Here is a 12,518-nt window from a genome sequence, read left to right on the forward strand (position 1 = left end):
CTAAAATATTACATTCAGGAATTACTGTCTGGTATAGGCCAATTTACCTCCCTCCCAGTATTTTTTTTATAGGTATACTCTTTCTGTTTTCAAGTACTAGAAGCTAATTCAACTGTGCAGAGAAACATGGCTCCTAATCTGTGGGTTCTGTTTATACTTTTGCTATTTTTGATATATCCCTCCTCTGTTATAAGTTTGTTTTCCTATTTGTATCTTTTTTTTGAGATTTAACAAACTGTGCTTTTTGAAGTCATTAAACGAAAGTGCATTTGTAAGGAGGGAGTTAAGGAGTAAACCATAACTGTAATAACATTCTAGTGCTTTCTGATAACCTTCCCACATGCTTTGGTTTTTTTTATAAAACATTCTCATGTATCCAATAAAGGGTTCAGCTCAAGTCCTGAGCTCATAAAGACAATGAAGGAAAATGAAGCCATTAGAATTGGTAACCTTACAAATTATGATGCACACCTTAAAAAAAAAAACCTGTATTTGCGACATGGTATTATTTTACACAGTACTAGCAATGCCACCCAGCAGACTCTGAGAGCTGCTCCTGTCTCATTGTTCATAGTGAAGCAGTCCATGGGATTCTCTGGGTTTAACTTTATTCCATTATTCATTGACACAGACAACTATGATTTAATCCAGAAGTCTCAGGAGGGAGATGTAGATTCACAGACACTTACCTAGCATAACAGATTTCTCCCCAGCAACCGAGATGCTTTTGCTGTGGGGCACGACTTTCGGCCTAAGGCAGGGCTTGCTGGCTTTGTTGGCTTTCCTGTTTCTTCCAGTCACATCACACAGCCCATTTTCACTGTATTGAAATGCCCAAGGCATATAGGGGATATCTCATTCAAACCATTATACATAGGTAATAATCAAGAATGGGTGAAATTAGGGGAAAGCTTGATCAGGTTGCTTTCCAGAAAAGCCATGAATGTTTACTACCAGAAACAACATGCCAGTGCTTATTGTTCTTGGCAATGGAATAGAGTAATAGTTTTCATAATCTGGATGATCAAAAAATGTATTTCTTTCCTTAGCTACCAACAAACATTTCTCAAAATCTATACTCCAGAGTAGACACATTGGAGTGGCCCATATCTGTATTCTCCACCAACACACTTCCTGCCATTCCTCTTTTGCTCCCTGCATGGCTCAGCCCATCCTCTACCTTCTCTCCAGTCACATGACTCCCTTTCAGTTGTGAGGCATGATGCTCATGCTAAATGAAGAATCTTTTCTTCCGGAATCTCTGGGAGAAAGATTCTGCCAAACAATCTTATATACAGCAAACAGGAAAACATGATAAAAAAGCACAAGCTACCTTAGAAAAATAATTGTTATATATTCATTGAAATAATCTTATTGATTTTTTTTGCAAGTTGAAGTAGCAGTCTTTTTTTTTTTTTTTTTTTTTTTTTTTTTTGTAAAACAACCTGTTTGCTCTAGAAACATCTTTAATTCAGGTTTTTGCCATATAATATTTTTTGGTATCTTTGAAGTTTAGTTTAATATTTTAGTTTAATATTTTCCATATGATAGAAAAAAACATTGTGTGCCTGAGCAGGACACTTATTTTGTGGTCTTTTTATGGTCTTCATAGACTAATTGAATTCTCTTGTGGTCTTTGGACTTTCAAAGAACTTTGTGAGTCTTCATTTTGTGACATCATGATAATGCTCACAAATCTCCCTAAATACAGAAATGTCTGTTCTGAATATCTTGAAACCTCATGTCTGAAGACAAAACTAAATATGTATGTATTTATTTTAGAATTCTGCATATATTATATTTTCCAAATGTGTGCAAGCCTAACAAGAAGGCTTATCGGAATAAACAAATCTTTAGAACGACGTATGGTGGCATCATTTCTCAGCTTCATATCGAGTACTTTTCACACCATCTATTTTTGCCATTTTACAGGAAATCTTATAAAACCACCATAGTAGCCCATGGTGTCTACGTTCCCTAGGTGAGCAGAAAAACAACTTAATATTAGAGAGGTTTGAGTCACTCTAACAGCGAGATTTCTTGAACACTGGGGCTTTGGGAGCTGGCTACATTTGGTCTCATTTATCTTTGTCCTAGAAACAAAAACTGAGAGGGATTGGTAGCAAGCACAGTGGAGAAGGATTGCAGTGTCAGGATTGGCAGAGCAAATCTAGGGCTGTTATTTGACAGGACGTAATATTAGGTTATATATTAATACTTAACTTCTTATCTACAGTGTAGGCATAACTTAGCAACTAAGTAAAACATACTACTGAGTGCAAATACTGAGATATTAAACCATAGCAACCTTAGGAAAAATGAATGGTGTGGTGAAGAATTGTATAATCCAGAGAGGCTCTTGCCTAGGTAGTTTGATGGAAGTACTGAGCAGGAGGGAGCTGAGACAACGTCTATAACATGTTTCCTAAGTTCACCTGGACTAAGGTCTGATGTAGCTGAATGAAGCAACATACACAATATAGTTTATCTTTGCAGCTGAAACACCTTTTATTTTTTTTTAAAAGGTGATGTTCTTTTGGTATAACTATTCATATAATAAACAATCAAAATTGATATTCCTATATGAATACTTATTCATGAAAAATTAACTTACCAATAGTGATATGAATGTATTGTTCTAATGTTACTAGTCCATGTTTTTGTACATGTGATTGGTAGCCTATATGCTTTGAAGGAATTTCCCCCATAGCCTTAGTTAGTACAGAAAGGCACACAAGTCTTTGTGTTTGCTGGCTGAATCTGTTTCCTGAGCAAGGTGGTACAGTTTCCAAATTACATCTTAGGATCTTGGTGAAGCCCAAGACTGTGAAGCAACATTTAAAAAAAAATGAAATCTAAAAATCTACATAGTAGTGATTAAAGCCGTGTATATATTGCCTGTCATTTACAAAGCCCAGTATGTGACACACAGACACTGCTCTGCAAACACACATGCAGACATAGTGCTCTTCACCACTCTGGACCGTCCATAACAGTATGAGACACCACAATCCTTTTCATATATGAACAATCACTGTTGGTTGTATTTCCTATTTAATCCAGTCATTTTGCCTAGTATCTAATTAAGATGTGTTTCCAGATTATTTATGGACATAGCTGCTAGATTTTTGAGATCTCCCAATAAAGAACTTTAATTATACAATATTCAACACAATTTTTAGTATAAAAGACTTCAGTACAAGTAGTACCAAATACAGAGAAATTACTAGCTTTTGGCTTTGCCAATTATATTTCAGAGAAAGTAACAAGACTATAATCAGGCCTTTGTTCTTTGTCTGCTACTTAATTGTCAAGATTGAATTAGAGCATAGCTAATTTGTGGTCATTATCTCTGCCAAGAACAACCCACTTGTTTTATGATTAATAATGAAAGACCTCTTGTAGACTTTTATTGTCTTCACTAAGCACTGAACAAAGATGGTACCCAAGCTTGGGTCTGCAAGGACAGTCTGTGCGATCCAAGGACAAAAAAAATGGTAGGGAAGGGTCATCAACTATTTTTTATTCCTAAGGTAATATCTTTCATTCTTGATAATGTATCACAGTGTTATTCTATTGTCTATACTTGCTTTGAAGTATAATTGTGACAACAGGTAGTGAGGTGTTTGTTTTTCACATGCTTCTAAAATGTCTTCATGTAGGAACATCAAAAGATGGCCACTTGATAGCATTGTTATCATTATTCTACTGGTGTACAATATCAGGGGTCTACACTTCATTCCTCAGTTATTTGAAAACCTTTCAATATTGGAACAAGATAAATATAAGATGATCTCCAAATACGTTCAAGTTTGACTTATTGGTTCCTCTGATAAATTTTCTAAACACTTAGTGCTCATGAGGACTTAATAGGCTTTTCATCCACAGTTAAATTGGTCAAGAATTCATTTGCATGGATATCTCCAAACTGGTGGGGGGTAGGGCATACATATGGGCACAAAATTGAAATAAAAAGAACATAGAATCTTGCCTGCTTGATGCAACTAGAGAATACAGTGTAAAACAAATTTGTTTTTGTACCAGGTGCCAAAGTTGGCAGGGTAGAGTTTATGTAAGCTGTTACAATGGGTACAAGTGACATTAGTGCAGATCCAGACTTAACTCTGAATATACTAAGGAGAAATTTATAGACAAGAGGCAAGATGAAAGGATCACCAAACAGGGAAGTATTAAGAAGGCATATCAAGGTAGGGTGAGTGTATGAAACAGAACTAAGTGTATTTCTTAAAGACAGGTCAAGGACTATATCAAGGGTGAAGATTTGAGAAAGTTGGACAGACACTCAATTTCAGAGGCTTCTTGCTAAAATGTGGTAGGAAATGTATTGTTAATATAAGGCTCAGTAGACCAAGGTCCAGGCATAGCTAAAAAGGGCACTCACAAAAGTCAACTAAAAGCTTAGTGAAAGACAACAACCAAGTCTCAGTCAAGAGGTGGCTCAGGAGAGAAACGCAAGAGACTAGCACATCATGTGATTTGTACTACAAACTGGTTTTTGAAAGATTGACCTAAATGCCTGACCTTCACAAAGCAGGTAAATCTCTTTGGATGAGGATAAACTAAGGACATTCAGTAGAGCAACCTTTCATTTTAAACTGTGCAAACACATATTTTGAATTCTAAATAATTCACAATTGCAATACTTTCTTAAATTGATAATAATGACGGTATCTCAATTTTTTATTCAAGACCTCGTCAGATGGATCTGGGTCTTTTCTTCCAGTGTTGAGATGAAAGGATTTAGTATAGAGCTCAAGAGTACACATCCTTGACAAGGGCCGACACAATCAAACAGCAAATGATAATCACTCCTTTTTACCAAAAGCACCCTTTAAGTGGAAAGAAATCAAGACCAAACCTTATTTTTTATAAGCTACTAAAAGTGTTTGACTTTACACTGTGTTTAGCAACAATAACAGCGGGGTGGTTTTTTCTTTTCATTAAAACTATCCTGGGAAATACTTCAAATTATCTTCTCAGATACAGCTTATCCTACCATCTGTCACTGCTGCTGAAAATTAAACAATGAATGCGAACACATGTTTGTGTCTAATCTTTTGAGGTTAACTGACTTCCCAGAAAGATGGGAACAAATAGCCTCAGCAATTGCTTGCTGCCTAGCATTATCCTGGGTCCTCTGTAGTTGCTACCCTTTTAAAACTCACATCCTAAAGGGAGAGGCAGAGAAATACTATCCATAGATCGGCCTTCTTGATGAGTGCTGTGGCGGATGTGGCTCAGGATGCTCCTGGGATACAGAGGACAGTGAGTATCTCACTTCATAGATTGTAGTGGGAATAGTAAGGAGTGTCAATGTGTTTGTGTGTTCATGGGAATTTGGGAGGATGCCAGAGAGGAATTGTGCTCTCCATGGTTGGTTGGGGGGCAGGTAGGAAAGAGAAACCTGAAGCAATTTATAAGCTGAGCCACAATTGATAGAGGAGGGATTATTAATAAAAGAGGGAGGCACATTAGAAAGAATGTTCCCAGGTGAAAAACATCATGTACAAAGGACCATGGCAAATTAGAATGCACATCACTTAGCATGACAGAAAAGTACTTTTCAGACATTAGTGGGCATGGAAGTCACCTGACTTCAATGCCAATTTTTTTTTTAATTCTAATTCAGTAGTTATAAGGAAGGACCCAAATTTCCAGGTTTCTAACAAGCCACAGATTCTTAAAATTGGCGCTAGCTCCTGAACCAAGTTTTAAGTAGGAATATATAGAAAACTTGTCTCTGGGGAAATCATGTGACCCTGGATGTTGGCCTACTCCCTCACTCCACAGGAGTCAATGATACAGGCAGTGCAGTGATCCCTGAACACCTCATTTGTTCACAAATGACTTTTTTTTTTCTGTTAAGAAGGCTTCTTGATGGAGGGGCCAGTTTAAAAGTCATTGCTTTCCATCATACTTTGCTTTTATATCTTCTTTCCCATTTTATCTTCCTTCTCACTGAAACATTTTATAAGCTTCCACATGAAAATCAGCCTGGAAAGCTGGCCTTCATCAATATTATCAAATCAAAGGAAAATGTCCCAGGGAAGACTTTACAGGCTTGCCCATTAGAGCTGGTTATAGAACCGTAACATGTATCTTGACAACAATTATTTTCATGTTAAGTAGAGTTCATATTAATAAACACATGAGTTTCATGTCACCACTGTCTGGTCTCATCCTGCAGCATCCAAAGTTTTACCTCCCAGGAGACTAAGAACAAAAATCTTTGTAAAAATTCAAAATCCCCATCTCTATCCCAAAATGGCATAGGACAGATGGAGACAATTGTAGAGTCATGCAATGGAAATCTACACCATATAACATGATTTTGAAAGGCAAACATTTCTACATTTTTGTTGTGGATATTAAATATCACCAAAGTCCCATTTCTGGTGATTTGGGAGATGGGGAGTAATATCTGCTTCCAATGTTGGTATGGTGAAGGTACATAATGCTTGCCATTAAGTAATATACTACACTGACTCTATGATGTTACTCGATTTCTTTTTTTTTAAATTTGATTCTCACAACAGTGATTAAATATGTGTATACATAGTTAACTTATTTATTACTTCTATAAGTCTTACTTGAGCAAATGGAATAAACCTAGTAGACAGGTAACAAAACTTAAACTCCTGTATGCATCTTATATTTAGCTAGTGTGCCCCAGCAATAAAAGGAGACAGACTATCACCAGGAAATCTATGGACAGAGTTTCTATTTCTTCATTTTTAATGGATGAGTGAACGGTTCTAAAACCCAGTAGTAGATGCTTGGTGGGCAGCTACAGAGGCTTCACTCTTCTTCATTCCCACATCACCCTCTTGTTGACTTGGGGTCTAGTCAATTCTTTAAACCAGATGAAGCTCCTTCTAGGGCAGTTGGAGCTTGTTGACTTGCTATCTCTACTGTTTTTCATCAGCAGCGAGTAGTCTGGAACCTTTTTCAGTTTTACCTCTCAAGCCTTCTACTTCCTATTCCTCAGTTCCCTAATCCTGTAAAAAAGATGTGAAATATGCCCTAACTCTGGACCTAAGAACAATTGGTAGAAGTGATCCACTAGCTTACCAAAGCTACCTGGGGGAACAATAGCAACAGGACACAGGGGTATCTTCTTCCTGAATCCCTCCCTGCCCATAGAGCTTGAGTGACTCCAAAAAGGAATAAGGGATTATTTTATGTAATCACAGACCAGGTGTGGTGGGCCAAGATTAGCTTAAGATGATCTTGTCTGTCACATGTTTTGTAACATGTCTATCAATAATTTGTAACCTAACTTATATTAACCTATCCTTCTTTCTTCGCATCTTTCTTCCCTCTTTTACTCTATGACTCCACATCTTCCATGACTATTCCCTTTCATTTACTTTTTCCTCTTACTTTTCCTTCCTTAAGCAAGGAAAATGTGGGTATTGCCCCTTCCTTTATATTGGATTCATTGTAGTTCTCAAAGCATCAATTACTCAGAAAGTAACACATGAGAAGTTTGAACTCTATGGAAACTTTACTGGATCCTATGATTTGTCACAAAACACCATCATTTACTATAATTAATGGAAACGCCAGCAGACTGCACTCACATCCTGATCTCATAAAACTAATTTATAACCTGAAATGAGAGTTAGGATGCTGTTAAGAGAACATGCTGTTTATTTGAATTGATTTACTTTTTTAAACTTTTTTTTTTAAGAAAAGCTATCTACATCTCAAAAAATTCATATGAAACCACTAAATAATATTTCAAAAGGTACTCTTTGATGAATTGTGTGTATCTGTGTAATGACAATCACAGCAGAGCACGTGTCTTAGATATGAGGATGTCTTTAAATTCCAAATTGTCATATTTTCAGAAGGAAAGCAATATTTAGCGATGCTTTAATAATTCACTGGATGTTTTAGTATTTAAAGGGGGCCTAATTTTCAACTGTCAGTTATGTAATGAAAAGCAGATTTTGAATAAATAAAACCCTCAGTTTTTAATCACCTCTTAAAAATGCAGCAACAATCCTAAACCTTTAAAAAGATTTGTGCAGTTCTGTACATAGACAAACCCAATGAAATTTTGTTCCATCTTTTGGAGTAAAAGATGGAAGAAAGATGCAAAAAAGGAATATTAGGCTAATAGAGGTTACAAATTATTGATAGACATGTTACAAAACATGTGACAGGCAAGATCATCTTAAGCTAATCTTGGCCCACCACACCTGGTCTGTGAATACAGAACATAATCCCTTATTCCTTTTTGGAGTCACTCAAGCTCTCTGGGCAGGGATTCAGGAAGATAACTCCGTGTCCTGTTGCTATTGTTCTTCCAAGTAGCTTTGGTAAGCTAGTGGATCACTCCTACCAATCCTTCTTAGGTCCAGAATAGGGAAGCATTTCAAGTTTTGGAAACAGACAAGTTGAAGGACATTCTGCCACCATAGAGATGGTAAGGGGTGTGTGTGTGACTGGCCCTGCTGAGCTTACATTCTTTCTGGTGTCATGTCATGCTATCCTCCTGGCTAATTGTTTTTTTAACTTTCACTTTGAAAAAAAAAATGAGATGAGTATTTTATGATGTGTTGATTTGGCAGAGCTGAGTTAATGTGACAAGTGAGAAGGCTTTATTTGGTTCTAGAAACTTTCTAAGAAAAGTGGCTAGCCATGTTACAAGTCAGACAGATGGGACTGTGTCCATTTAAGCACTGGGGAGCAATGGCTTGCAGTTTTCTGCTCACAATATGATTGTCCATCATATTTCCACTTCCCAACGTGAACCCGACACAGAAAGGCCAATTTGAGCAGGAAGACTGGTGGTGTTGAGCACAATCAAAAAAGATGGGTTTGCTGTCATGCAATGCTTGATTTGCTCTGCATTTCTAAATAGAGAGGTGACTCACTGGACTGTGCTCTCTTTTCTTTTGCATTTGGGGCACACACAGCAACGTGGAGTCACCGCTGATACATGAAGTTTTGGAACCACAGCAGAACAGTAGCAGTGCAGCAGGCAGCCTGGCTGGCTCCATCACGGCCTGTAAGAAGGTAACCCTTCCTCATGACACTTTCTTCCTGACAGTAGGAGAGCAGCTGAGCTTGGTCTTTCCAGCATGTTTCCTTATGTAGCAACAACTAGGGAAACGACCAAATTACCTGCATGTTGCTTTGCCAAGTGTGTCTTGATGACACTTTTTTAAATGTAATTCATAGAAATGACGCAATAACTGAACAATTCCCAAAGCCCTCACTTGAAAATGATAAGCCTCTATTGCTCAACCAGCCCAACCCCACCTGTTCTCCAGGACCTAAGCCCAAAGACAGGCACCAAAACTACACAGAGAAACCCTGTCTCGAAAAAACCAAAAATAATAGTAATAAAGAATAAACCTGTCTAACTAATTAAGGCCTTTTAGTAGGATGTATTATGATTTTTCCTGTCATAAATTATCTATAGGGAATTTGTGCTTTAAGTCCCAATTAGTGTAGGATAGTGAGATTCTACAACTGGAAATTATTTTGAACTTTATATAAGAGAAGTCAGCTGCAAGCCTTCACACCTTAGGTACATTTCCGAGTCTATAACTTCAAATCATGCAGTACTTACTAGATGCTACGTATTTCACAAAACCAGTGGATTTTCTATGCATTCACATTTCTAAAGCACATATATTCCTATTGGTGAGAGCCTATTTTGGTGTTTGAAAGTACTGAAGCCACAATACCTGGATCTGACAACCAGCTCCACATTCATTGTGAGTTGTGTGATTGGCCGAAAATGACTAGCTCTGGATGACTCAATTTCCTTATCTGAAAAATGAAGATAATGATATTACCTACCTCAACAGAGTGAGACAAGACCAGAACAAGGCAACAGATGTGAAGTGCTAAGAACCATGTCTGCCATATCATAAACACCCCCAAAGAAAGATTAACTACTACTAACATTATTAGACAGAATAATTTTGTCAAAGAGTGTACAGTCCCAGAAAAATAACTTAATAATGACAGGGTAATTCATGATGTTATCTTAGTTACAGCCGTTTCTATGGAGGAGAAGGTGGCCATGCTCCTTTTTGTTTCAAAAACTCATGTCTGGAAGCTACTGAACTGACACCTAGTAGAAGCAGGGTGTGTACTCAAAAACTTAAAAGCAGTCAGGGGTGATGAGGAGAGCCTGAGTAATACAGCAGTTTTAGGGCAATTGGCTATGTAGCAAGATCACACCTCAATTAAAACAAGTTAAACCCAAAACTCAGTTCTAAGATTTTTATCATCATATACATGTAATATTTATGTATATCATATGAACAAATATGCATGCATATACAGATAAGATTTAAAACGTTTAAATATAGCCTCATTCTACCATTGTTTCTGAACAATTGTTAATAGGTTTAGTCATATAAAACTACCTTTTGTTACAGACCCAAAGGGATCAAACTTAGTTAATTTCATGTAGTTCAACTTAGGTATATTCAGAAGCCTCTTAAATCTAGAAGGTAGATACAAAGACGGATCACAAACTGCCCTTAACAGAAACATTTGTGATCTAGTTTAATAGATAATTCTGTTTTCTCTTGTGGAAAGTAAGGCAAGAATTCACAAGTTAATTATAGTCATATCTCAAGACAGTCTAGAGTAGGTGAGAAACAAGTCCTCCTAACAAGCCTGTTTGTTTTCTAAGGAGAAACAGGAAGGGGGTGGATGCAGATAGGAGGGGAGGTTGGGAGGAACTGGGAGGAGTAGAGGGAGTGGAAACCATAATCAGGATATATTATGTGAGAGACAATCTATTTCAGTAAAAGAAACAGAAGAAGAATCAAGAGATAAGAGAGCACCCAGGAGGCAGCGGTTGCTACAGGGAAATGCATTTGCTTTAGGCCCTGTGCATGGTGAGCATCTGAATGGGTGAACAGAATATCCAATGGTCTGCTGCTAATTAGCCAAGACCTATATGTACTTCTAAGTTTAAAAATCTTCATAGTGTATCCTATTTATTTCAAGTATTTTCTATACTTACATTTACATGATTCTTCAATAGTAACTGTTTAGTCACAGTCACATACCTTTTGGAGTAGAATTGTTTGTGTTACCTTAAAAAAATACGCCAGAGGCTTTGGAGATACCTTACTGGATAGAGAGCTGTGGAGGCCCACACAGGTTCCTAGTGACATATGAGCTTGCTGCACCCATCAGGGCTGCATTATTGCTTGACCACGTGCATGGTTACAAGGCGATTGGAAGGGTTTGTACTTGGCTGTGCTAGGGGGAGGTCTTTGCTCCACCCCTTGGCATTCCTATAAATAACGCTTTAGAAGAGAGATTGGGGGCCAGTGGATAAGGACCCATGCCCACCTGAGGCTGTCCTGTGTTTCTATCTGTTTCTCTCTCCTCTATCCTTCTATCTAAATCTTTGTCCCTCTCTCCTCAAGAGTCCCTGGGGTCGAAATAAGTGTAGGAGCCAGTCTCCCACAAATGGCATCAAGGAATAGGAGCCCAGAGACTTGGCAAAAGGAGAAAGGGGGTGTCATGGGTGTGAAGCATGCCGAGATAAGGAATTGAAAAATGAAGGTGATGTATTTTATTCTTGGGTGTGAAGGTTAGGCAGTGGAATGCCAAAGTTGAAAAGTGAGGCTGCAGTGCAGATTTCTTTCTATCTGGGTTTCTTTATTTTTACCTCTTAATTTTTAAAATTAAGTAAAAAAATATAAGGCAAAATGTAGGAATAGAGTGTAGAAAAAATTTAGGATAAAAAGAAAAAACTTAGAAAAGTAGAATGTAGGAATATAGCATATAAGACAAGCAACAAGACAGAGACACTATGTTCTTGAATTTCCAACTATGGGACTGTGAGTGCAAAATCCTGGTGAAAAATCAGAGGAAAAAAAATCTATCGAAGAGGAGAAAAAAAACAGGGAGAAAAAGATTCCTGTGGGAAGTTTTTGGCCTGTGAACAGTTTAAGTCCCAAGCGGCAGGGGAAAGAATTTTCCCTGAGGTGGATTTAGGTAAAATAAAACTTTTCACTCTGCTGATCTGCTGATGCTGCCACTGTATGGAAACATCAAACCATCAGAATTAGTTTCCTCTTGGCCAGTAAAGCCAAAGTTTAGAGAATAAAAGTCTTAGAAAAACTTGATAATCTTTCTCTCAAAAACTGAAAGCTTTCTTGGGAAAAACTTAGCAATAGCTTTTCAGATCTTTTCTTTCTCAGATCTCTTTTTTTGTAATGTCAAAAATTTTACTCACCTTTGAAGTAACATCTATTAGCACAGGAGAATCACTTGTAATTGCTTTAGAAAACCCAGATTTCTTAGAATATGGCAAATCCTCTCTGCTAGCCTGTAAAAACAGCAGCCAGAAGTTCCCTGCAGTTAGAGCCTAGCAAGAAAGTGCAGGTAGAAAGTGGATCAGGGAAGGCCTCCCTCACAGCCTCAACAGAGGTGGTGCAGGACCTGGGGAGGGTCTATTGGCATGGAGAAAGCAGCCCGGGCTTTAAAAATCCTACCTGCAACGA

General features: G+C 37.6%; 1 protein-coding gene across 4 annotated transcripts in view; it reads left to right on the plus strand.

Moving 5' to 3' along the window:
- Positions 1–12,518, plus strand: part of LOC114696427 (SPHK1 interactor, AKAP domain containing) — a 151,692-nt gene that overhangs the window by 34,605 nt on the left and 104,569 nt on the right. For all 4 annotated transcript variants that reach the window (XM_028874099.1, XM_028874098.1, XM_028874100.1 and 1 more), the window contains one exon: positions 8,949–9,048. In XM_028874099.1, the coding sequence (XP_028729932.1) occupies positions 8,949–9,048 (100 nt within the window). The remainder of the gene's footprint in view (positions 1–8,948; positions 9,049–12,518) is intronic.

The sequence above is a fragment of the Peromyscus leucopus genome, chromosome 13 (assembly GCF_004664715.2).
Source record: "Peromyscus leucopus breed LL Stock chromosome 13, UCI_PerLeu_2.1, whole genome shotgun sequence".
Lineage (NCBI taxonomy): Eukaryota > Metazoa > Chordata > Mammalia > Rodentia > Cricetidae > Peromyscus > Peromyscus leucopus.